Here is a 26,158-nt window from a genome sequence, read left to right as displayed (position 1 = left end):
GGTTGCCACGCCTCACTAGCTGTGCATCTCTTCTCCCTGTATCTGTCGGAGGAGTTTCGAGAGCCATCCTTACCTGGTTGTCGTTCGTCATTTTCACAGCAGTCGCCCAATTTTCGCCTGTCGAACAATGGGTGGTTCTTCAAGCAACTGTTGCAATTCATGGTTATCACGCCGTCCCCATATTCCGTCTTTCATCTGCACCCTACTGTAGATCGTTCGTAGCGGCTTTCATTCGAAAACACTAAGAGCGCATTGGTCCTCCGCCAGTCCAGGTTTCGTGGACGTAGATGACAAACGGTCTAATGAATACTTTGTAGATGTTTAATTTCGTGCACTATCCTATTTTGCCCGGTAAAAGGGTTCTCCGAAACCCCAAAGTAAACCCGATTACCAGATGGAATATCGGGGCCGCAGCATGATCTTCTAGCGTCCTTGACGGAGTCTTTTGAAAGTTCCCCCATATAAGCTTAGAATTGTGATATTCTGTCTAAAGTAAGCAACTGACGTAGCTTGCGACAGATCTTTTATGAAGGACTACCGCGTCTACATACCAGCTCACAAAGTTGAAATCGACGGCGTGGTTATTGTAGCAATAAAGCTCGGTGCGACAAACGCGCAAAGAATCGTGAGAATGACTCTTGCAATGGGAGTGCTTATTATGGAGAGAAGGTCCACATGACCTATTACCATGCCCCGTGTTCAAACTGCGCCCGAGGAATCTTAGCACTCTTGCAAGAATACTAAAAAGAGCAACGCCATTCGCCACGACAAATTATCATGTTCTTTTGAATCAAAACAGTGTAACTCTGACGATCACCGCGTTGCAATCTCTTTTGTTGCTCTAAAAAACTATAGACAGATGATTCATTGTAAAGACTTAATTTTTTTCTTTTTGAGCCAAGACTTGAAAATGGAAAATTGTTAGGCTCGCGTCAATCCTCGCTATTATTATCACACTTTCCAAAGCGATGTTGAACAGTAGACAAGAAAGCCTTTCGGTAGCCCTTTCCAAGTTTCAAAAGGAATCGAGTGTTCATTTTCGTGCTTTATATGCCACAGTTGATCTCGATCGATTGTATCATTTGCGGCTTTGAAATCTATGAACGGGTTATTAGTGGACCTGTTGTATTCGGAACATTGTTGCAGGACTTGTCAAATTGCGAATATTTGGTCCGTAGTGGCGCTGGTATCAGTAAAACCTACTCGATATTGCCCTACGAACTTTCTTGGTAACGTTCGGTGGAATTCATCAATCACCCTTTTTTATAGATGGAGAATACTACTCCCTCCATCCTTTGGTATCTCTTCATACCAGAACTATAAAATCGCACAGCGGAGGGCTGTAGCCAATGTTTTTTCTCCCTATCAAGAACTGGGAATCCGACGTTGGCTGCGCTGGTGATTCTTGCGCTACTCCCGTAGTCTACTGCTTCGCCATTTAAATGTTCGTCATAGTACTGCTTCCACCCTGCAAGCATTCGTTAGAAGGAACAGCCTTTATGCGAATGATTGCGTCTTCTCGTAGAATTTCCGTGTCATAAATGCGGTACAGCTGCCTCGGTATCCCGATCTTCCTGTAGGTGCTTTTTCACCGGAATACCGATTTTTGTCCATTCCATGCTTTACTGTATCGTTCCTCGTTCGCTCTCGTACGATGCGGCAGTCTTCTCAACTAGTCATTTCCTTAATTCGAAACTCCCGTACCGACTACTGCCTCGGCAGTGCTCCTTATGACAGTTTGTATTTTGGTCCGCCGCTTAGTTGCTCTTCCGTTACAAGCGCTGTCTCTAGTTGCCTAGTTTATGTAACTGTTTGCTGTTCCTTATGATCGATCAATTGTTTTTGTAAATATTGTTTGTTTTAGCTTTTGTGAACGATTCTGTTGGTCTAGATCGCCAATGATCGCCTGATAATCGCTGACGTCATCGCCGTGCCTTCGTCATCAGTGGACCAATTGCATTGAGCCATCCACGTGCCCTTCATGTGGCTTTCCGAATACTGGAAGTTGGCCTTACATCGAACTCCGCTTTCCGTGACGTGCTGCTTCGCTATCTTCGTCCACTTCTTAGGACCCGCGAATGCCATGCTGGAACTTCCCGCGGGACCCGCAAACAATCTTCCTGTGTTCGCACTTGCTTGCTTTTTCATCTGATTCGCAGCGTTAACTCACACTAGCAGAGTACTCGCGAAGAAAGCGTGCTCCGCTCACGAAAGAAATGGCCTCCGAGAAACGGCACCACCAGTAAAGCGAACACGGCACTTAAGTTTTAGCAAAACCCTTTCACTCAATGATTTCTTGGCTAAACTACCTTGAGGGTCTTTGAGCGACTATTCTCCCGTGCATAATTCACACGCCGCGGCCATGTTAGCACCCAAACTCATTAGGATAACATTTTCCATTTTCAGACACGACTTTGCGGGGTAAAAAACTTGACAAAGAAGGTCGATGTTGCGAACCGTGCCCTGCAGCGAAAGCGATGAGGATGAGGAAGGTTGTCTTACCGGTGCCGACTACCGGAAAAACGCGCTGCCGGTCGCACACCCGACGGACTTCGACCGTCACTCGCACTCGTGTTTCACTGAATGATATTTTCCCTTTTTCTTTCGCTTTCTGACATTGACGTTGGTCAGATTGGCATTGACGTTTGTCAGATGGGTGGAATCGTTCGCCCTCTGGTTGTCGAATTTGCCCACGCGTACACACCGATCACCGTTTAATTAATATTGAGCCAACAAATATTTAACATGACTGTAACACCACAGAGAACAGACATATAAGCTAGAACAAACTTTCCCGAAAAACCTGTGTAAACATTTAAAGGAAAATACGTTGAAAATCACCATCGCATACAGGTTCGCATGCGTGAGTCACTATTGTATCCCAGTTTGTATACAAGTCCCGTATAGCGATTGCTGGCCGATCGAAGCGCCGACTGGTGGCAAGTTGCTACTTGCTGTTGTCAATTCAAAGCGACTGTTTAATTTCTTACACAAGTTGAAAACTTTACTTGTATGTCAGTTCTCAGTGGTAACACGAAGCAGCCAACGGAAGCCGAACGAGTACGCGGCCATTGATGTCTCGACCTGATGGAAGGAACCGCCTGCATCAGCATCAGTAGAGTAGGAAATTTTTTTTTTACTTTTTTTGTTTGTATACGAAAATCCGAAATTCTGGCGGAAGCACGGCCGCCCTGTTAAATAGGGTCCGCCAGGCAAACCAACTATAACCCAAGTAGTGGGGAAACCCTTACTTACATTCTTCAGCAGCACGATCGTCTTGAAACTGCTCGATGATGTACCTCGGCGTCCATGCTCCACGAGTATTGTACACTGTCGTTAATTTAAGCAAATGCCGACCGCCACCAGGTAATGATACGAAACTAAGTTCGCACGGCGGTAGGTGTGTCAGAGAAGAATTTTCCGTTGATTAGGACGTGGTCGATTTGGTTCTCAGTTCGTTGACCAAGTGATCTCCAGGTAACCTTTGCGGGGGAAGAAGGTGCTTTGGACTACTCTTTCTTGAAAGACTACGAAGTTTACACATCGTTGGCCATTGTTAATTTGTTACAGTGAGCAGATTGTCCGACCCAATCACCGGTTTATACATTGTCACCCGGCCCATCTGGGAGTTCATGTCCAGCTGTGCGTAAATTGCATCTTTCTCATCTTCGGGTTTCCCTTCGTGAAAGCATTACACGTTGATGATGCTGTAATTGAAGAAACGGTGTAAAATAAAAGATGGCTATACCCTAATCCCGTCCCAAAATTGCCCCAAAGCCCAAATGGTTCTCAAAGGAGCTAAAAAGAGGTGCAATCACCTTAATAACGTTGGCCGTCGTCATCATATGATCTCAGGAGTCGCTTGAGGATTTTTCCTCGCCGTTATGATTGCTTTTTCCTAGTCGTCCCGGTGCCAATCCTACGGTTGGCCGAAGTTGGTAAGGCTCATTCAATTGCTTCGGCCAAATTGTATGGGAACACACCGACTTTTCTTCCGTTCATCTCGCAATCAATATTCAACCAGTTTGTTTTCCCAGTAGCTGTAGATAACTTTACACTTTCTAGTCTTTATGTCTCCTTTTTCTACCACTGTTCCGAGCGGCACATCGGTGACCCATTGATTTGCACCCCGATGAAAATGATGTGTAACGCCTCTGCCAGGTTCACGTGTCGTTCGCGATAGGGACGTCTTATTTTCTATCAAGAGAACCGTGCTTTCACTTGAACGATTTGCCGGCTGTGGGAAAATCACTTTTTCTTACCAGAATAACTAGCATTCACGCAAAAAGATGCCGAAAATGCGGAATTTCCACGAAATAACCCCGACTAGCGCCGATTACGACGACGTAAACAACACGCACTTGCTCCCTCTCCTTTTTCACGTTTTTTTCTGTCCCTTTGACGTTTTTACAAGAGGGTGACGTGATGTCATATTTTCGTAATTAACTTAAGAACTTTGTAACAAAATTAATTCGAAATACGAACGAGGAGCACTATCAGTTGACATCAAATCAGAGAAAGTGTATTATTTTCTTTTGTTTACTGCTACTGTTGTTTGATGATGACATTTCAAGCGATTTTGACGTTGTCAAACTGACCCCCATCGATCGGTGGAAAAACGATGTTGCCTATTAGGTTCTTTACTGGCACAGTTAACCTCACTTTTCTTGACAGTTCGCTTGTACTGTTTACATGGACTTAGAAAAATTTGTGGACGACTAGATTCGCTCGAAGCAAATCGCAAAGAATTTTTCTAAGTCCATGTAAACAGTACAAGCGAACTGTCAAAAATGAACACTCAGTTCATTTCTGACGTCAGCGTAAAGTATTCAATAGAGTACTTGACAATCTGTAACTGTATTAGTGTGCTCAACGATTTGATTTCCTCCACCTGTCATAATTTCTGATAGCTGGAGGAAAACAAAGAAAAAAAAGCTTTTCGGTCGGATTATTTGCAAGGTGGATCGAATCCAACAGGTATTGCAGTCTCCACAATAAGTTTCACAGTGACACAGAGCATTTAAACACCATTATAAATGCTTTAGGCAAGCGATTTCAAACGCTTAAATCGACTGACAGTTTTACATATGACAGCTGGAGGAAAACAAACCCCCAAGTAGTGTGAGTGAAATCATTTGCATAGAACTCTATTGAGTTCTTGTCGCCCGGTCTCACGAACACTTCTACAACTTCCTGGTTGAAAACAATCCTATTTGCTTTTGCCGGCTTTGTTTATTATTTTCCACCAACTAGTGACGTAGTGTTTATGTCACGTGACGTGTGTACGTACATGAGCCGTAGAAAAGTCTATTGTCAAACTCTGTATGCAGAGATAGGGATGTCAATTGCCCGCGTTTTACCTATAAGTCCGGTCTTTGTTGTCAGACAAATTTTTGCGTGTCACGCGAGTGTTTTTATTCGCACACCTTCTTCTGTCGGGTATGCCGTGCACGCTAATTACAATCACCTCAATGAACATGTAAAATGAAAATTGACTATACCCAAATCGTGTCCCAAAATTGCCCCAAAACACATATGGTTCTTAGAAGGAGGTAAAAAGAGGTGCACTCACCTTAATGATGTTGGCTGTCGTCATCATGTGATCCCGGGAATCGCATGAGGGCTTCCTATTCCAGACCACCGTCACTGATTGATTTATCCTACGCCGCAAAATTAGTCGTTCTTTACAAATGCACCGTGCTCTTCCGCGATGGATCGCCAACACATCACACTCGATCCGACAAATTTCACAATAACCGCCCTGTTGCTGCCAGTGAGTCTGCTGCTTTGCCGTTGCATTGATTGTGGCGGTTGTTTTTCCACTGTTTTCCACCCGCGCTGTGGTTGCTTTCCCGGGCACTGTTTGAACAATTAAGACGCCGCTCTGTAATGCTGTCTAAACCAGAGTGTATGTAAGGAGAGTGAAGACAACTGTCATGATTATCTGTCAGTAATATTCCAAACGAACAAATGACCTCTCAAAATATATGGATTTGTCTCGTTTGGAATGACACTGACAAAAAATCATTGTTCCAATTTTGACAGTGTCGTCACTCTCCTTATATGCACTCAGGTCTAAACGATTCGCAAATTTGTTTTTGTCAAGCGAGTGTTTATACTTGCATACCTTCTTCTGTCGGGTATGCCGTGCACGCTTATCACAATTACCTCAACCATAATTTAATTTTATAATTTAATTCAATATGAACATTATCTTAACCATTATGTGCAAACATAACAAACCATAATTTAATTCAATATGCAGATTGTCTTGTCATTTTGCTGATCGCTTACCACTTTATCATACATTGGCGCATCTTGCCCAGCTTGATAAAGCCCGCTTTTTCACACATTCTGTCCCGCCAAGTAAAGTTCCAAACTTGAGTAGGAACCCTTTTCTCGATTACGAATCAGTCACACAAATATCACCCATGAAAACAGCATCACCAAGACCGATCCATCGTTGAGTCCAACATTCCAAACAAGGTCCACTGTAGAATACCTTCTGGTGAACTGGCCTGAACTCGCCAACCTTCGAACGGTGAAACTCTTGTCTTCTTTTTGAGCGATATGAGGCTCCTCGTATCTAGGATACTTCCACGGACACTACCACGAACACAACACGCGCCGAACTATTTTGTGTAACACCCCACGGACCCTCCGCCCCACTCGGATCGGGTGCGGCGGAAGTTATCCTAACAAGCATCACACAACCACTACAACTCGAGGCAAACAACCACCATAAATGCGCACAGTGGTCCCTTCGTCTTAGTAGGTGTAGGCGAGGCTCTCCCGCGGCCCATTAACTTTGCTACGCCAAACACCGACTCCCCGAAGCACACCCAAGACAAAAGATCATCCGAAAGTCTACGGGCCACCCTCGCATCCACGCCGAGCCTTTACCGACGAGATACAACACAGGGAACCACGAAACGATAAAATGGGACTTATTCTCACAGTCACGTCAACTAGTGCCTAGAAGGAAATTTTTTCTAGTCACTGGGTGACGTGAATATGAGAATAGGACCCAATGTAAGCTTTTCTTTTTGCAATAGGTGAACGTAAGATTGTCTTGAAATACTCGAGTAGAACAAAATAAAGATCGACTGGATCGGCTAACGTTTCCGCATAAAGCGCGATTCAGACGATACATCAGCTTCCGTCAACGTCAACGGAACGTCACCGTTCCGTCAGGATGAGTTAAATACTTTTCTCTTGCATCCGTTCACACATGCCGTACGTCAAAACGTTCCGTGCCGATGATGTTGTGTGTGAATGCCTCCATTTAACTGCATGTAACTTATCCTGACGGAACGGTGACGTTCCGTTGACATTGACGGAAGCTGATGTATCGTCTGAATCGTGCTTAAACGTGACAATGAAGCCTTTGCTCGGGATTAAAACCATTCTGTTTAAATCACACCATATTGTACTAAAGCTGTCCAACCCACTCTGAATAGTTGATATTACACATAGATTAAGGAAGGTGCATACCAGATCTAAATGTTGGTCGTAATGATCCGTCTCGTACAAAAAACACCCACTGAAGAAGATCGTCCCGTTTCCTTAGAAAAATCTTCATGCCGTCCGCGCAAGAAAGACGGGATCACTGTCATTAAAATAGAGGAGAAACATTACTGGACTGAGGTGGCTTCCTTACTGAAGGCTGGATTTACCGAGGAATAATGCAGATGTGGGACAACCTTTAATGCAGATTTAAAGTTGCTTTCCATATAGAAACGAAATCAACGAAGAAGTTGTTCATGAGCACTGGCTGCCGTGATATCATGGTTTTTTCTCGAAAGTCACGAATAGATCCGTGTAAATATCGTTTTACAGCGAATCCATTGAGTACATATATTATGACTGAGCGGTTTTCGAACGCACTGGCAAAGTCTAACGAGCAACTCCCTGGCAGAATCCTTATAGGAACCGTTTAGTTAAACAAAATCAGCAGGCAAATCTGATAAGTTCCTTCAATTGTACAAAAATCAGTCCAACTCCAATGCGTAAGACGCCAGTTTATTTGTGAAAAAAGGAATAATCAAATCCACATCAGCTTTTTTAGTTCCCATCCGCTTTTAGTAGCATTTGTACTCTCAGTTTGAACAAAACTATCCCTCAATAATGACCTGATCCCGAGCGATCTGGAACGCCGCAATCAAAGCTGTCATCTGCGGTTTCTCGACACATCCAGCGGCCAACCGTTCTTCGATGGCTGCCATTTTGATTAGCAACTGGGACATAACCCTAGGCGGAAGCTCCATCCGGTGCACATAAAGATGTATTTCGGTTAGGATGTCTTCAAGGGCGAGACCTTTGTTGGTTTTAAGTTCCTGAATTTCTGAAAGAAGTATCAAATAAATTAATATAATCTGCATTCCTCAAACAGATACTAACTTTCAAAAATTTCCTTAAAACTTTCCACATTAAGCAGCCAGTTAACAATGTTCGTAATATCACTCTTCAGCGGATGACCCACGCAGGTGTACACATTATCCTCGGTCACGTCCTTGTAGGCCATCCAGGTACTCTGAAGCACGTTCAGAACCTTTCGCATATCACCTCCGGCCAGTGTCATCAGTGCCTTTTTGCCGTCTTCGGAGACCTTAATGCTGCAATTGAAACCGATGGAAATCTTCCCATAATTCTAATGGTTTAAATTAATAATTACCCTTCAGCCTCCACGACATGCTCCAGTCGAGGCAGAATCTGTTCCGCTGCAAGCGGCGCAAATCGAAACCGAGTGCAACGGGACTGCAACGCCGGAATGATCTTACTCAAATAGTTGCAAATTATACAGAACCGCACATTATCGGTATATTTTTCGATAATCCTCCGGAGCGCATTTTGCGCATCGTTGGTCATCGCATCCGCTTCGTCCAGTATGATCAACTTGTAGCCACCGCTGAAGATGGTTCTGGTCGAAGCGAAGTTCAAAATTTGACCCCGGACGATGTTGATACCACGATCGTCCGAAGCGTTCAGCTCTAGGACCATCTGGTTGAAGGATTGCGGTTTGTACAGCTGCCGTGCGCATGCCAGGATGGTGCTGGTTTTTCCCGTTCCCGGGGGACCGTAGAACAGCAGGTGGGGTAGTTGGTCTTCCTGGATGAATTTGTTAACTAAAACAAGTTATTATGGTAAATAAATTGGACAGTCAGTGTTTAAAGAACTTACTTGTCGAGATGATTTCTTCATGGGAAATGAGATCGTTCAGGGTGGCCGGTCGGTACTTTTCTACCCACGGTAGGTTTGATTTTCCGTCTTTGAGCATAGCGTTTTTTTGTAAGCGGAGTAGTTTAATAACTTTATTAGGGAGAAATTGTAATTCTATTATTCTTGTTTTGATATTCTGGTGGTCACTATGCTACTACCAAGAGATTCAAAACAACACACGCCCAATTCGCGCCAACATTGTGACAGCTGCCTCAGTAGCGTTAGTTATGCTATCGGCTCGATATTCATTTATGAGACCAGTGTTCATCCAATTATGCTGCGGTTCGAAATGAACCACATTAGGGTAACGTAAGTATTTTGGTCAGTTTAAACAGGTTTTGCATCTCAAATTCAAGTAAAATGCATACAAATCCAGAATTTGCTCTTCATTTCTTTGAATTACTCACCTTACAGTTATTTGTAGTCGAAATTATTGCTAACTATGCATTCTATGAATAGTAAACCATAAAGCTTTATTGATCCGCCACTTTCGATGTATCGAAATTAGGGTGATTTTAACTGATCTGATTTGACACCAAAACTGATTCAGCGAGGTTCTAATCCCAATCGCTGTCAGTTTAATACATTTTAACAGAAGTTAGGGTAAGAACCTGACTCCGTTTTGGCATAAGAAAAACATGAATTGTCGGTTTAGGTCTAGTGGCATGAATCATGTTTTCATGTTCAAATATGAATCATGTTTTCATGTTCAAACATGAATCATGTTTTCATGTTTGAACATGAATCATGTTTGAACATGAATCATGTTTTCATGTTTGAACATGAATCATGTTTGAACATGGATCATGTTTTCATGTTCAAACATGAATCATGTTCTAACATGAATCATGTTTTCATGTTCAAACATGAATCATGTTTTCATGTTCAAACATGAATCATGTTTTCATGTTCAAACATGAATCATGTTCAAACATGAATCATGTTTTTATGTCCAAACATGAATCATGTTTGAACATGAATCATGTTTTCATGTTCAAACATGAATCATGTTTTTATGTCCAAACATGAATCATGTTTGAACATGAATCATGTTTTCATGTTTGAGCATGAATCATGTTCAAACATGTTTTCATGTTTGAACATGAATCATGTTTTCATGTTCAAGCACGAATCATGTTCAAACATGAATCATGTTTTCATGTTCAAACATGAATCATGTTTTCGTGTTCAAACATGATTCATGTTAGAACATGAAAACATGAAAACATGTTTCATGTTCAAACATGAATCATGTTTTCATGTTCAAACATGAATCATGTTTTCATGTTCAAACATGATTCATGTTTTCATGTTCAAACATGAATCATGTTTTCATGTTCAAACATGAATCATGTTTTCGTGTTCAAACATGAATCATGTTTTCATGTTCAAACATGAATCATGTTTTCATGTTCAAACATGAATCATGTTTTCATGTTCAAACATGAATCATGTTTTCATGTTCAAACATGAATCATGTTTTTATGTTCAAACATGAATCATGTTTTTATGTTCAAACATGAATCATGTTTGAACATGAATCATGTTTTCATGTTCAAACATGAATCATGTTTTCATGTTTGAACATGAATCATGTTTTCATGTTCAAACATGAATCATGTTTTCATGTTCAAACATGAATCATGTTTCCATGTTCAAACATGAATTAATTACTTAATGTGGCAACCTATTACTATGAAGCATCTGAATGACTTCGGATTGGCTGATGACGTTGCTCTCCTAGCACAACGGCGCTCTGACATGCAGAGTAAGCTTGATGATCTTGCCGATCGCTCCTCAGCGGCAGGTCTCAAAATCAACGTCAACAAGATCAAATCGTTGGATATAAGCACGGTCAAACCTTCCAGCTTTACGGTAGCTGGGCAAGCAGTGGAGAATGACGAAAGCTTCCAGTAAATTGGTAGCCAAATGGCGCCTGATGGAGCCACCAAGATCGACATCGAAGCACGGATCAAGAAGGCGAGGGCTGCTTTTGCGAGTCTAATGGGGTTTTTGATTGAAAAACCCCGGGGCGACGTATCTGACGTATTTCTATTGTGAATACGTCAAATTTCATGTTCGTTTGGATACGTCATGGTCTCTTGGCCACACTCTAACTAGAGTGCTCTATTTTCACTTCGTGCACGTTGAGTTCATTTCTTTGTTTTCGTTCACTCGATAGTTCATTTTTATGTTGGAAAATGACACAAGAAAAAACATGTAAACATGTTTTTCCTTATCTCGCTGTCCTAGAGCTCAGTGAAGAAACTAAAAAGTTCAACAAAATTTGAATTTTGAGCATAAAGTTGCACAAAATTCTGCGCTTCACAATGTGAATTCCGTTTCCATCATTCTAGTGCTGTTTTTATACGTGACAATCCACAAAATGAACCAATCCGCCGAACGTGCCATCCTAAACGCCACCAGCTATTCGCTGGGGGACTGGTCCCGCTCCAGCACTACTAACGCACTCGATGATAGCGAAATATGCGACGAAAGTGTACTGCAGCTGCTGGACAAACCCTTTTCGCAGCTGGTCGATGGAATGCAGCTCCGGAGGAATGACCGCTACGCAGGCTTTGACAACAATGCCGGCAACAGCTGGATCTATCCTACCAATTATCCCGTGCGGAAGTATCAATTTTCCATCACCCAAGCGGCACTGTTCAAAAACACCCTGGTGGTTCTGCCGACTGGTCTGGGGAAAACATTTATCGCGGCCGTAGTGATGTATAATATCTATCGGTGGTATCCTACCGGGAAGGTGATATTTATGGCACCTACTAGACCGCTGGTAAATCAGCAGATAGAAGCTTGCTACAAAATAATGGGCATTCCGAAGGCAGATACGGCGGAGATGACAGGCCGGCAGCAGAAGAAGAATCGTACTGGTTTGTGGCAGGAGAAGCGGGTTTTCTTCGTTACGCCGCAAGTGAGTTCATGATTAAAAATCGTTTGGTTGATTTGTATTTAAATGATATTTATTCTAGGTTGTTCAAGCAGACATCAACGCTCCGGAGCAAAATTTTCCCACCGAAAGCGTCAAGCTGATAGTGATCGACGAGGCTCACAAAGCCAAAGGACGGTACGCTTACACCGAAGTCATCAGAACCATTTCGGCCACCAACCGAAACTTTCGTATCCTAGCGCTTTCTGCGACCCCCGGCCGGACACTGGAAGACGTAGCAGAGGTAATTAAAAACCTACTGATCGCACACATCGAGGTACGCTGGGAGAATTCGATTGACGTGTCACCGTACACGTTCAAAAAGAACATTCGAACGATCGTAATCCCGTTGGGTCCGACGTTGACAAAGATACGAGACGATTACATCCAGGTGGTGGATCCGTACGTCCGTCGTCTGCTGGATGCGAACGTAATCTCCGGTCACAGTGGGTCACTTAGTCGGGGATGGTTGATAATGGAGCAGAAACGGTTTCGGGAGGCGTCTCTCATTAGCAGGCATCCGAACCATTCGAACATTAGTTCGGATTTTTGTGCCAGTATCAGTTTGTACCATGCGATGGAACTGCTGCTTCGGCATGGAACGCGGGCGTTTCTTAACTTTTTTGAAGATGAAGGCAGCAATGCTGAGAAGTATTTGGTGATGAAGGATCCTCGGTTGAAGGCTTTTCTTGAGGAGCTAAGGGCGACTTACGGCAGGAATCCGTTGGCAATTTTCAATAATGCTGGGGTCATGCCGAACGGGGCTGTTCCGAAGATTGCAGCCGATGAAAGCATTGATTTTGGACATCCGAAGTTTGGTATATTGGAGAGGAACTTGAAGGAACATTTTCAGGTGAGATCTAAGGGTTCTAGTTGCATTACCAACTAGGCTCTTGTTAATTTTTTTTTTGTGATTTTCTAAATCAATGAAAATTATATTCACAGAACAATCCGGATTCGAAAGTGATAATTTTCTGTGAATTTCGGGAATCAGTGGCGATGATTCACCGATTGCTGTTGCAAAATAGGCCGTTAATCAAACCAAAATGTATCGTAGGTAAGTCCATTTTCTCTATCTATTTTTAACTCGTGATTTTCGTGAATTCCAAAGCATAAAAAATCTCAACTGTTCAGATCTCGGTGAAAGATATGAAAAAATGATATTGAGCAGAACGAATTATATGTGAATACCATGGCGTCACATCTCTAGGAACTCGAATTTGGCTCTAGTGCGACAATGAATTTTGGAATTCTTACTACAGTTGTGCATAATCTTCGTCGACTGTGGCGTGATAGCCTGGGACGGGAAGATGAAGACTTTTTTCTTTATTTTATCTCTCGTTTGACAACACCTGTTATTCTGTTTCACTAGCTTCATTTGACGTAACGCTTTTTCGTATCTGCGAGACCCGTCCCACAGGTCACAGCCTGCCTTGATTTGTTGAGCTTGTAGTTTTCCGTTAGCATGGTTACGGCTATCGGGGCAATAAAGGTTACAGTCACGTGTGAACAAATGTGAATCCCAGCATAAATGCCTTTGAAATTCTTGAATATTGTGTCAGTTGATCAGAGAAACGTTTTCTGCCTTGGGCACTTGAACGATGGTAGTTTCACGACAATCTTATGACTATGAGATGAAATTCCATACAAACCGATTACTATCAACAGCTGTCATTGGCGAGTAACGGTTTATCCATAATTTCCCCTCGAAGCAAACAGCTGCGGGGAATATGACGCGCTCCAGTGTCGGTTAGCGTACGACGGGTTGCTAATTGCGACAGCCGATCACGCTGCTGACTTGTATCAACTGAACATGGTAAAACAGCCAGCGTGGCACCGTCGTCCAGGCCACAGTGATCCGAATATGATTGGTATAATCGGGTGGCATGGATTGGCCTCCGAGATGAAGTACAAGAGCTGTGCAATCCAACAGACTTGTAAGTAATGCGTTGAAGGCTATATGATACGGCCGTCGTTCTCTCTTGCAGCCGAGAAGAGGATGAGAGCGGTATTGGATATCGTGCACAGCGATGTTTACGGTCCCACGACGACGTCGTCGGGTGTGTGCGGATATTATATGACGAAGATCGACGATCACAGCTGCTACACGGTCGACTGCTATTTGAAGGAGAAGTCCGAAGTTGCCAATAGGATCAGTGAGTATGTGAGGTTCATCGAAAACGAAATTTGGATGGACGCTGAAGGTCATCCGATCAGACCGGGTTGGCAAGTACATCAATAACAATAAGGAATCAAGGCAGAGTTTACCGCTGGATACGCTCCGCAGGATCACAGAGTAGTTGAAATGAGGAACAAGACGCTGAACGCTATGGGTTTATGAATGCTGGCTTATCCCGACGTTTTTGAACGCAGAAAGATAAAACTGAGGCGCACATTGTGAACCGGCTGCCACCATCATCAGTTGGTTCGACGCCGTATGAGGTTCAGTACCAAGCCTGATTTGTAATTTTGGATGGTGCTCGTCTATAGCGCGTATGTGTGGGCTCCAGCTCAGAAAAGAAAGAAGTGGGAGAAAAAGGCAATTAAAATGACGTTCGGATACGTGTCGGACAGCAAAGTCTACCGCTTGCTGAATACGTCTACTGGCCAGATAGTCATCAGTCAAGACGTACGGTTCTTGGAGCTCCACGGAGCAGAGAATAAAGTAAGAGATGGAATCATCTGTACGATTGTGAACAAAATGTAGAACAAGGAGTTGATGATGATTTTTTTTGTTTTCGACGAAGATGACGAGAAAGATTCCAGCGAGGAAGTACCAGTGCAGAAAGAGCAACTTGCAGGGTTTCCGATGTGTTATAATGTACGGCAGAGCGAACTTTGGTGTTCCACTGGTGCGGTACACCGACTTGCTTGGTCTGGCTGTGAACAAGCACACTGAGCCAAGAACGTACGGCGAAGCGTTTCCAAGCCCTGATGGTGAGAAACGGAAAGCGGCCATGGATGACGAGATTGCATCCCTCCGTGAAAACTGAACGTAGACATTTACCCCGAAAACGTAACGTGGTTGGTTTCAAGTGGCTGTACAAGCGCAACAAGGACGAGTGCGAACAGTTTGAGCGATACAAGTCCAGGTTGGTCACACAGGGATTTTCTCAAAAGACCGATTTGATTACGATCAGCTATTTGCTCTAGTGGCGGAGCAAATCATATTTCGACATTTTGTACAGCCCTGACGACAGCTAACAAGTGGCCATTTCTCGTCAAGTACATCGACCACGGGCCTATATGGCTTGCTGCAGGAGCAGGAGATTTGCATGCGACAGCTTCCGGGATACTCAAATTGGGATCTAGATGTCGTGTGCTCCTTAAAACAGAATCGGAACCAGCAGCATTGAAGTTGAAGATCCATCAGCGACTGATCCGTGTTTTTACTTGTGACTTGTGGACGGTGTGTATACCTGCATACTGATCTACGTGGATTATACTGTTATCGTATACCGAACGGAGCAAGCATATCGACGACTGGTCCAAGCTTTAAGTAAGAGTTTCAAGATTGTGGAGATAGAAAATTTGACGTTTCTCGTAGGAATTCGCGTTCGGCACGAAGCTAGCTGGTTCGTTTTGAGCCAGAAGTCATACGCATAGAAGATTTTAACGGGATCCAACATGGAGAACTGTAATGTGTCTCCATAATTAACGGTTGCGTTCAACAAAACGAGGATGAGTGAGAGAGTCTCTGACATGCGCAGCAATATTCAAATCCTTCTGGAGCTTTGTTGTACATTGCCGTCAACAGCCGTCCGGACATTGCGATTTGGACATCTATTCTCGGACGGCGGATCGTTAAATTAACAACATCGGATTGAAAAGAAGCGAAGTGATTATTTCGTGTACCTCAAAGGTACGACAGATTACTAGCTACACCTGGGTGATGGTAGCAAGCTTAAACTGGTGTGCTTCCTGGAACAGACTTGGTTGGTGAAGTCGGCAAAATAAAGTCTAACACTTGGCAGATTTTCAAGTATGTCGACGGTTTGGTTGAGTATCTAGCGTTGCTCATTGGCGTCAATGAAAACAACCGGAGCTACATCGTGCTTACAAACGGCGGAAGTCACCCGGAAATTTAAACACATTGAAACCAAGAACTATTTCGTTAAGGATATGGCAGTAGCTAGATTTGTATCCGCTCGATACTGTCGAAGGAAGCGGATACATAACCGCATTGCCATAACAACTCGAACTGGGACGTTGGGTGGTCTTCCTCGGGCGGGTATCCATTAGCCGAGACCTGGCGGAAATGTACTCATTTTGCACGCCCAGACAATGTGTTCGATATCGTGATAGCCGTCGCCACAAGCGCAGACACCACCATCGCGTAATGGTTTGCCATGAGTCGGGACATCATACGAATGAAGTCCATTCCCTTGAATCGATTTTTCTTCGATACCCTAGAGACCCAACCTCCCAGTTCCCCATTGCTCCACGAAGTTTGTCAACTTTCGAGGAATCTCTGATGAGTAGTACTGAGGCAATCGTTTAAGCAAATTGGTCTTTCATAATTGTCACCTCCTAAAGCACCCACCTTCGCTAAAGACCCATACCAAGGTCATCTGGAAAGGTTTGTTAGACAAAGCACTCAGTATCTCTCGGATTTTCGCCATGCTGTTGCAGCTTCTCAGAGAGAATGTTGATAGAAACTGAAATCACCCTTAATATCAAAGAACATTGATGTCATCTGCTCTTTGCTAGCATAGGTCATTTGAATTTCAGTTGAATGCAATACTTACAAGTAAGCCATTCGTTTCGACCCGATTGTCGATACGGAACAGGATCATTTCTTCGAATAATTTCCAGATACAGAACAACATTGCACATCGGACGATACGAGTTGTGGTCCGAGACTGCTTTTTGGATGGCGATGACCTTCACTTGCCACTTGCAGTCATATTGGACAATATTACCCTTAAGAAACTTAATCGATAAATTCAACAAGCATCTCTTGACAGTCTGACAGATCCTCCAACAAGTTGAATTTGATTCTGTCTGGCCCTGGGGCTTTATTGTTACACAATAAGAGAACAAGTGAGAACCCCATCATCGAAAAAGGTGCTTCGTTCCCGGTATCGTGAGGGGACGCGGCGAGGTAGATCTTTTGTGCCGGGGTGGAATTCGGACAAACCGCTCTCGTTAGTGCTGTTTCGGTTTCGCATACGCCGGGCAGTACCCCAAAGAGTGCTCATCGATGTTTCTCTCGTTACTCCGTCAACGAATCGGCGCCAGTTGCCACGTTTCTTAGCTTTCAACCAACTCTTCATTCGCGTGTCTAACATCGCGTACTGTCGATAACTAGCGGAAACCTGTTGTCCCGGAAGGCCTTAAATGCAGCGGCCTTTTCATCGTACACGTCTGAGCACTCTTCCTTCCACCATGGGAGAATTCGCTTCTAGTACGCGGAACCGGTACTCTTCCTCCGGAGCAAGCTCTTGCGGTGGACTGGATTTTGCAGGATATCGCGGACGCGTAGCTTTTACGATTACGATTGGCAGATGGTCGCTGCCGTGGGGATCGGAGATTACCTTCCACACGAAATCGAGCAAAGGGACAAGTGTCAATTTTCGGGATAATGCTTCTGCAATTCCACTGTAGAACAACTGTAGATCAAATTCGTGACTTCGTTCGATGAGTTGGCCATCGAAGGATACAACCTCTGAAAGAAGGAGCCATTTAGCAGTCAACTGCTTCAAAAATGTTCTAACTGCAAGGAGAAAGCTTATCAGGATGCCTTTACAAGATTATTCAAATATTTAAAGCTGTAAAAAATCGATCCATAATTTCTTACCCTGGCTGAGATATGGGAACACTTGGGGTTTTTGAGAACCCCGAAAGTGCGGAGAACTCCTTTTCTGAGCTGGGTGCTGTGACTGGGACCTACTTGCTTCGGTTTTGCACCAATACATCCTCGAGTAGCTATTTTTGGAGGACCTTGCAGAGACACCTTCACCTTGTCATAGAGAAGGTAGTTCGGTAGAGCAGACCCGGTGAAGGTGACCCGATAAGAGTCTGAGTTGACATATGTCCTCTTTCCATCAGCTGCGACTTATGCTGAATGCAAATGTTTGTAGTCCAGTATCTTAACTTTAATACAGCCAATCCTGTGTCAACAGATTCACGCAATTCAAACTCGAATCGGAAACGGCCCCGCAGACTTCAACCCGATTTGCTGGTACATATACTCTGTTTTCCTTCGTAAAATGCGTGTTCGGTTAAAAAGCACTTTATTGGGTTGGACTGTACAGGACGGATCCCTAAGTGTCACTTGTTTCGGTTGTTCGGCGCGGCTATTTTCCTTTCGCTGTCGGAATAGTAAAATCCTCGTGGTAACACCGTCGGAGAGGAATCGTAATCGTATCGTAATCGGGATCACAACTGTAGGATAACACTTCAATCGTATCGTAATCACTATTGTCGGATAACACTTCACTTTTCGCACTTGATCTTTTGCCAGATCGGAATTTCAATCAAAACTCTATCCATCAACCGAAGTCGATTTCTTATATAAAATGTTGCGTGACAAAAATTGGAACATTCCTGAATATTCCACAAAACTGGCGTCACTGCACTGTCTCGTAATCTTTCGCTCTCTCTCTCTCTCATTCACTCGGTCAGCAGCGCTATGGCTAGCGGGGATTGGAAATGTTGTTTCTTTTTGGCGTGGCATGCGTGTCGTTCACATGGCTAGTGGACGGAAGGGTGAATCGAATGAGCATGGATGCTAGTTTTCATCTTGCGGACGCAACAATGCGCATAGTCTTATTATTTTTGATTCAAACTATTCATCACCACCTGAAGCTTATCAAAACCTTTTGTCTGTCCCGTAATAAAATCACTTATGGCCTGTTCGGGGATCCTGGATTCGATTTTATTTCGACCTCCAGCTGCCCTTGAGATTAACCATTGTCAGGGGAAGCCATTTTTACACAGGCCTAGGGTCCAGTGCAGGATTATAGAAGAGCTAAGTGGTACTTAGCTTTAGTTAAATTCGCACTTCACACAGCGATAGGGAAACACTAAAACCAGAAAAATCAATCGAAGCAACCCAGCTTTTCGTTCTAAAACTTTTTGCTTGCTGGCCAAGTTGCTGTGGCCCTTCCTCTTCTGTGAGTAACGGTAGTAATCGTTCCGGCAATTCCTTGGGGCACACTTAAACAAAACTGTCCAGGTACGATGGATTACCGACGACCAGCTTATGATTAGCTGACAAAGCAATATTGCCATATGTGCAAACGCACTATTTTCTGTTACTACGTACGGGACAAAACCGAGAACGAAAGAAAAAGCGACCTGTCACAGACGAGAGCTCACCTACTACTCTAATGCTGTCTTCGGTTTGGACCTCGAGTCGCTCTAGGTTCGCTCTAATGTTTACAAAATCCATATAAAAATGATAGTTCCGAGCGAACCTAGAGCGACTTTGATCTAAAAAACGAAATCAGCGTAACTTTTCAGCAACGCCAATGCTCGTCGTGCATTAGAAGACCACCTTTACGATTATATTCGTACCGGGGATACTAACTATACAAACCCCTCTCCTTGCTTCACTTTTCTTCACAGGTCAGGGCGGAACTGGCGGTGGCGGCGTTCTCCGAGCCGTTACCCAAAAAGAACAGATCGCTGCCATGAAGGACTTCCGGTCGGGCCAGTGTAACACTCTGATCGCTACTTCCGTGGCCGAGGAAGGCATTGATGTAGGTGAGGTCGATCTGATCATCTGTTTCGACATCACGAAAAATCCTACCCGTTTCGTACAACGAATCGGTCGAACGGGAAGACAACGGGTAGGGCGCGTCCTGATGCTGGTGACGGAAGGAAAGGAACACGACACACTGAAGGAGGTGCTGGCATCGAAGGATAAAACCAATCAGAAGTTGTCCAGAAGTCGGGAGATTCTGGGTGTGTTGTACCGGCAGTCACCTCGGTTGGTGCCGCCGGAGTTCGATCCGAAGTGTGTCGAGACTTTCATAAAGATTCCTGAGGAAGCGGCTGAAGCAAAGGGTGAAAAAGAAACAAAAAGAGGGAAGAAGCGAAAGTCGATTCTGGTAGAGGAGGACGGTGAACATCAAGACAACGAAGCAACCCCGGCGACCACTAGAAAGAGAAGGAAAAAGCAAGACGAAGGGCTTCGAGGGACTCAAGATGTGAGGAACTTTTTCCGTAAGGTTGACACGGATTTGGACGTCAGCGAAAGAGAGATCTTCTCGAGTCCTCCGACGAAAGATAGTTCGACGGATTCGACGGTTAATGGTAACAGAAGTTTTGCGGTACCCGTGGACACTTCGATTCGGTTAGGAAAAACAGAACAAGAGCAGCAGCTGGAGAAGTTAATGAAACCGCTTCTCCGGCATAAGGCACAGATAGAACGTGGTAAATTTATCAAAGAAGGAAAAATGATTGCGCTGCGAGAGGAAAAGGTCTACAATTCAGTAGTTTGCCCGAATCCGCTGAAGAAATATTTTCTAGAATCGAACGTGAAGCAGCTAAGAGACATGATGGAGAAGACTGACGCTTTACAGGTTGCCCTGGGGGAAAGTGACGATGATGATCTGATCATTCTCGACGATAACGGTGACTGTCTGAAGTCTGAGATGCGAATTGTTGAAAATCTTTTCGAGGGAAGGACGGCTCTGAAAGAACGTGTTGAAGCTATTGAGGATCATAAAGCTATCATCAGTCGTTTAAGCCGCATCAAGCCGCTTAGAAAACCGTTTCAAGGTGAGATCAGTAATGATCAAGTATCGAAGTTCAACGAACTCTTCAATCGATTTTCTACCCATTGCGTTAACAAGAACTATGCAGAGGAGCAATTCGAAAACAAACCACCCGAACCATCACCTTCAGCCCAATATGCTGATGATCCAAGCACCTCCAATTTGTTCGATTCTCAGTTCTATCTTCCCACACTGATAGAACCGGACGAATCTAGCTATCAACCCGTAGTCCCAGAACTGCCCCCTGAACCACCTCCGAAACAGGACCACACACCAATTAATCGTAACAAGTCAAAATTCCGCGTTTCTGAGCTCCCTAAAAACATCAAACGAACACCACCGGACATGGCGAACAGTCCCCTACTAAGAGCATTCAATCGTTCTGTTCAGAAAGCCAAAAATTCGGATGACATTTCTCCCTTATCCACTCGTTCAACAAATCTAAACTTTCAAATGGTGCTGGAATTTTTCGGTTTGAATGATCTAGATCAGATGTTTGAGGAAACTGTTGGTCAGAGACAAGATAGTAAATTCCGTAACCGATTGGAAGCCATAGGAGTAAACGAGAAATCACTGGATTGCGATAGCACTTTGACTCAACAAATCGCCGAGCTGAGCAGGAATTTATTCGATTGTAAAGAACTGAACCTAGAAGTACAGGAAGCTTCATTCCTGGCGAAGAAATACTCCAATACTGATCAGAAAGTTACAGAAGCGAAGGAACCTGAGGAGATCATTTCTCAAAGGGAATTGGATCTGTTGGAGGCAGACCTTCTGGAGGATGATTTCGCTGTTATTGAAGCGATACCGGAAGAAGCGTCAGTCCCAAGGCAACCTTCACGACAGGAGATCCCGATGGACGAATTTCTCAATGGCTTCTCGGATGATGAACCCCCAGTGAAACCAACTTCTTCTGCCATAAGCAACTATTCCGTTTCAAATAGCAGTCAAGGACGTAGACGAGAATTGAATTTGGGCATTCAAAGCTGCCTGGAAGAGCTGTTGGAAGACGATTTTGAAAGACCATCAAAATCCGATGTTGAAAGTGATGAGATTATTCCAAATTCGCAGGAAGTTCAATCGAGCCTTCCTAAAACGTCTCAGAAAAATTTGGATATTGGGAACTTGGAGGATCTGCTCGCCGATAGCGACGATGATTTGTTCGGTTGCAGTCAAGGTTCTAGTCAAGGTCGTGCTACTTCAGAACTGGGTAATGTGTTCGACAATGGCGAAAACAATACGGACCAATATCTAGAAGTTAACAACCCGACCTCACAGAAGGAGAATGAGCCAATAGAAGTAAACCGAATAGAACAACCGTGGAAGGAAATGCTTCCGGTCACACCGACTTCCGCTAGAAAGCAAGCATCATCAAACCATGAAGCGCCAAAGACATGCGAGGAAAAATCACCATCGCTGCTGAGAAAGAAACTGAATTTCTCCCGCCTACGACTTGGCAAAACTAGCGACGATTCCGGTAAATTGGAACTGAATTCCGCTCCCGTAGATAGAGCCTTATCCAATGGAGTTGTCAAGTCGGCTTTCTTTTCATCCTGTCGGCCGGCAGAGAGGGACTCATTACCTCAGGTCAGGCAAGCGCTAGAACGGAGACACAGCTTCAATCGGAAGAATGCGCCGTCTGATGGCATCACTCCAATCGATACGTCAGTGATTGCGCCGCGGACTAAACGGAAAGCGATCATCAGTAGCGATTCGGACGGTGCGAAATCCAATTCGAAAAGCGAAGAGGAAGGCGTCTTTCAAACGGCTAAATCGGTAAGTTTGTACTAGATATATTTGATTTGAGATTTTCCCCATCATCTGATTTCTTAGAACCTAAAATCATCGACGGAAACAAGACCATCGGCATCGTGCCGTGGTCCAACTCATCGGAAGAAGCGACGAAAACGAAGAAACGATGCATGTGCGTTTCTGCTTAGCCAGGCAGCTGTTTCCGACGATGGCGAGGAGTACAGTGACGACGAGGAAGATGTTCTAACGCAGTTGGTAGACGATTCCATCATCCACCATGGGCCAGATGAGGAAGATGCCGTTGATATGAGGGCAAAATATTTGCAATCTGTGAGGTGAGCGATAGTTATTATTGTTAGTCACATTGTTATTTTTACTTGGACAGACACCTTTGAAACATTTTCGCCGGCCTACTAGGCTTTGTGCTGCTTATTCCACTCTCTGTTCTATTGTCTGTAACCAAACAACTCCTAACCTATAAACGTTCTTGTTTTTCTCTGCTCCATTTAGTTTTATTTCACTACAATAATCATGATCAAATATTTCACGATCCTACCCCGTTTCCCACAGGAGCCCCGTCCGCCAAGGGGGATTCAGAATTCCAGCTGCTCCTACGCGATTCATGAACATCTCGGATATCTACTCCCAGGTGCCGAACGGAGAACAGTCACGCTACGAGGAATGTTCCTTCATTGTGCATGAAGATGAAGTGGCTGACGATGGTGATCATGAGGAGCAGACCGAGACCGAATCAGAACTGGACGAACTGGAACGGGCGGAAGCTATATTGCAGGAGCGTCGTCGAGCGAAGCGGTTGGAGAAAGCAGTACCCAAGGCAAAGCGAAGGAGAAAAATTGTTACGATTGGAAGCGATAGTGAGCAGAGCTCGAACGAGGGAGATGAGCTGAAAGCGCTGCGGGAACAGATGCGGTCGGGATCGGAGGGGTCGCAGTAAGGTACGTTTTTTAAGTTGTTCTATGTTTTTCTGTACATATAAAGGCAAAATTCAAGTCTATTCTGTGCAGTGTGATCAATGGATGACGTGTCCGTTTGGTACGAGAGGGAGATTACCAATGATGTATCTAATATCGCGTTTTTTCTAAAATCCAATTCTTGACTTTCCCGTCATGTGTCAATGTGGGGGGGGGGGGGGGGTCTCGTGCTTTCGTCGCACCTTTTTCTTCTGCTCTAACTTGGAGCCTCACTTGGTCCATGGAGTTTTTAAGCTTTGATTTAGCTCTCGACACTTGCTTCTTATCTTCATCTATTACGTTGCCATTTAGCTCTCCTCTCAGTGAGCCGTTTAGATACTGATTCCATGGGCCATTTAAGCTTCTGTTTCCGTGAGTCATTCAGCTTCTAGCCTTATCAAGATCTACTCGGATAGTCCCCGGTGGTGAACTCACCCTACTCCGACTGAGAGTTCCCCGACGGAGGAATTTCTCCCGACACCGATAGCCATTTATCTCCCGATAAATTAATTTTGTTTCGTGAACCAATTACCTTTCATTTTTGTCGCGATATAATCGGATATTGCACGGCGGTGAATCACAACCCGAACCCGGTGCTACGTCGTGTGCTACTCAACTGGTCCCCGGCGGTGAACCTAGTCTACAATAGCGGAGAGCTTCCCAGTGGCGGAATTTCTTCCGAAGCCCGATTTATGGTTTCACGGCAGCTCGGAGAGTATACTCGTCACCACTCTGTTGACAGCATCTCAGATATGCTCGTCGTGGCACAGCTCTTCGGCGATATTGTCAACTGTCACACCAGGCATATCTCGAACTTCTTCGAACCTAGGGGATTCGAAAACCACATGTCTCAGTGTTTCTTGCACGTTTACCCACTCCGGGCAAAGAGGTGACGAAGCATGTCCAAACCGATGCAGATACTTCCGGAAGCATCCGTGCCCGCAGAATAGCTGCTTCAAATGGAAGTTTACCTCTACATGGTTTCTATACACCCACCCCGACACATTTGGGATGAGCCGGTGGGTCAACCTTCCTTTCTCCGCGTTGTCTCACTTTTGCTGCCACTTTGTCAACGAGTCCACTCTGTCCAGTCTCCTTGTATTTCGTGTATTCCTAAGTTGGTAACATTCTATGAATTCAGCCGAGGTGATGCAGATGGGGATCATCCCGGCAATAACGAGGACATCGCTCTGTACGCGCTCGCAACACGAACAGCCACTAGGTGCAACGTGCTCATCAGCTTCGTTTGGTTCCGCTTTAAGTTCAGCGCACCAGCTCGGGTTGGAACGCCTACCTCAGTATTGAGGATCAGATATCCACCAGAAGACGTCTCTTGCTGCATCTTGCTCCTCTGGTCTTCGGTATGATCCTTGTCAATGCGTTAGTTATCCTCACAGCTTTCTCAAATACATAGTCGACATGGCTGTTGTAATTTAACCGATCATCGACCATCACACCCAGCTGCATCCCCGCACGCATCGATGGAATTGAGTGTCCACCGACGCTTACCACGACACGTTAGATTTTTTTTACGGTTGCTGACCAGCACCACCTCCGTCTTACGATGAGCCAGCTGCAGCGTGACATCAGCCTTCCAGGTTTGCTCTATTCCTATCGTCTCTGCCATCAACATCTCCACTTCCTCCAGTGTCTCACCGGTCATCGTAAGGACAACGTCATCTGCAAAGCTGACGATCTCAACTCCTGTGAGAAGTTCAATTGTTAACCCCTAGTTATAGGCCGATACGGTGCTGCATCTCCTGGTGGTTTCCTTGGTTTTGGCAGTAACACCAGCTTCTGAACTAACTTGAACATGTCCGGAAACGCGGTCTGGACCGGGATTTTTTTTTCGCTTTAAGCCCTTTTGCCACTGTAAGGAGTTCGCCGTTGAAGATCCGATTGTCGTGCTTCGGAAAGAGATCCTCCATGATAGTCTTCAGTTGGTCAGCGCACATTTCAGCTGGCTTCGTTGGACCTCTGATCATGGCCAACACAACACGGTAAGCGTTGTCCCAGGTATTAACATCTACTTCTCTGTTTAGCTCCTTGTAGCAGAGTGACTTACTCAGAACTATCTCACGTTTAAAAGCGGCCCTGACCACCCGGAATGTGACCATACTCTCTTATCTGACTACCTCTTGCTCTCTGAATGCGTGTTTTGGCTTTTAGGCAGGCAGCACTGAGAATGCTGAGCTTTTCGTTTCACCAATATGCCGGATGCCGACAATTACTCCATTTTCCTAGGCATTGTGACGTCACACACCCTCCTCTCCTAGTGTTTCTCTTACTCGTTGCATGGAACGGGTACACTGGTCACTCTTCGGCGTCGTATTGGCTTCTGCTTTCGTTTCCTCCATTGTCTTCAGTGCCATTTTGGCGTTATTAGCTGTCTTCACCAATGCCATCTGTTCGCATTCGACGCTTGCTACGATGGATTTGAGCTCGGCTAAATTTCATCATTTTGGCCAACCCCGTCTGCTGATCTTCTTGATCTTGGGTAATGCTTGATTTTGGCGTGCGCACCTGGAATCCAACTTAAATAC

General features: G+C 44.6%; 2 protein-coding genes across 2 annotated transcripts; one reads left to right on the top strand and one right to left on the bottom strand.

Annotated features, from left to right (window-relative positions):
* Window positions 1-8,001: 8,001 nt before the first annotated feature.
* On the bottom strand, window positions 8,002-9,423 carry LOC131676473 (replication factor C subunit 5). Its single transcript, XM_058955537.1, has 4 exons — window positions 9,181-9,423; window positions 8,675-9,125; window positions 8,401-8,615; window positions 8,002-8,344 (listed from the first exon to the last, which is right to left on the bottom strand). The coding sequence occupies exons 1-4, from the start codon at window positions 9,275-9,277 to the stop codon at window positions 8,115-8,117; spliced, it is 993 nt and encodes a 330-aa protein (XP_058811520.1). The 5' UTR covers window positions 9,278-9,423; the 3' UTR covers window positions 8,002-8,114.
* Window positions 9,424-11,435: 2,012 nt separating this feature from the next.
* Window positions 11,436-23,639, top strand: LOC131688412 (uncharacterized). Its single transcript, XM_058972620.1, has 6 exons — window positions 11,436-12,151; window positions 12,210-13,019; window positions 13,112-13,223; window positions 19,739-22,668; window positions 22,726-22,979; window positions 23,215-23,639. Exons 1-6 carry the CDS (start codon window positions 11,606-11,608, stop codon window positions 23,597-23,599), a joined length of 5,037 nt encoding a protein of 1,678 aa, XP_058828603.1. The 5' UTR covers window positions 11,436-11,605; the 3' UTR covers window positions 23,600-23,639.
* Window positions 23,640-26,158: the final 2,519 nt, after the last annotated feature.

The sequence above is a fragment of the Topomyia yanbarensis genome, chromosome 1 (assembly GCF_030247195.1).
Source record: "Topomyia yanbarensis strain Yona2022 chromosome 1, ASM3024719v1, whole genome shotgun sequence".
NCBI classification, from domain to species: domain Eukaryota; kingdom Metazoa; phylum Arthropoda; class Insecta; order Diptera; family Culicidae; genus Topomyia; species Topomyia yanbarensis.
The sequence above is the reverse complement of the archived record's forward strand: the minus strand, read 5'-3'. Positions and strand labels throughout refer to the sequence as shown.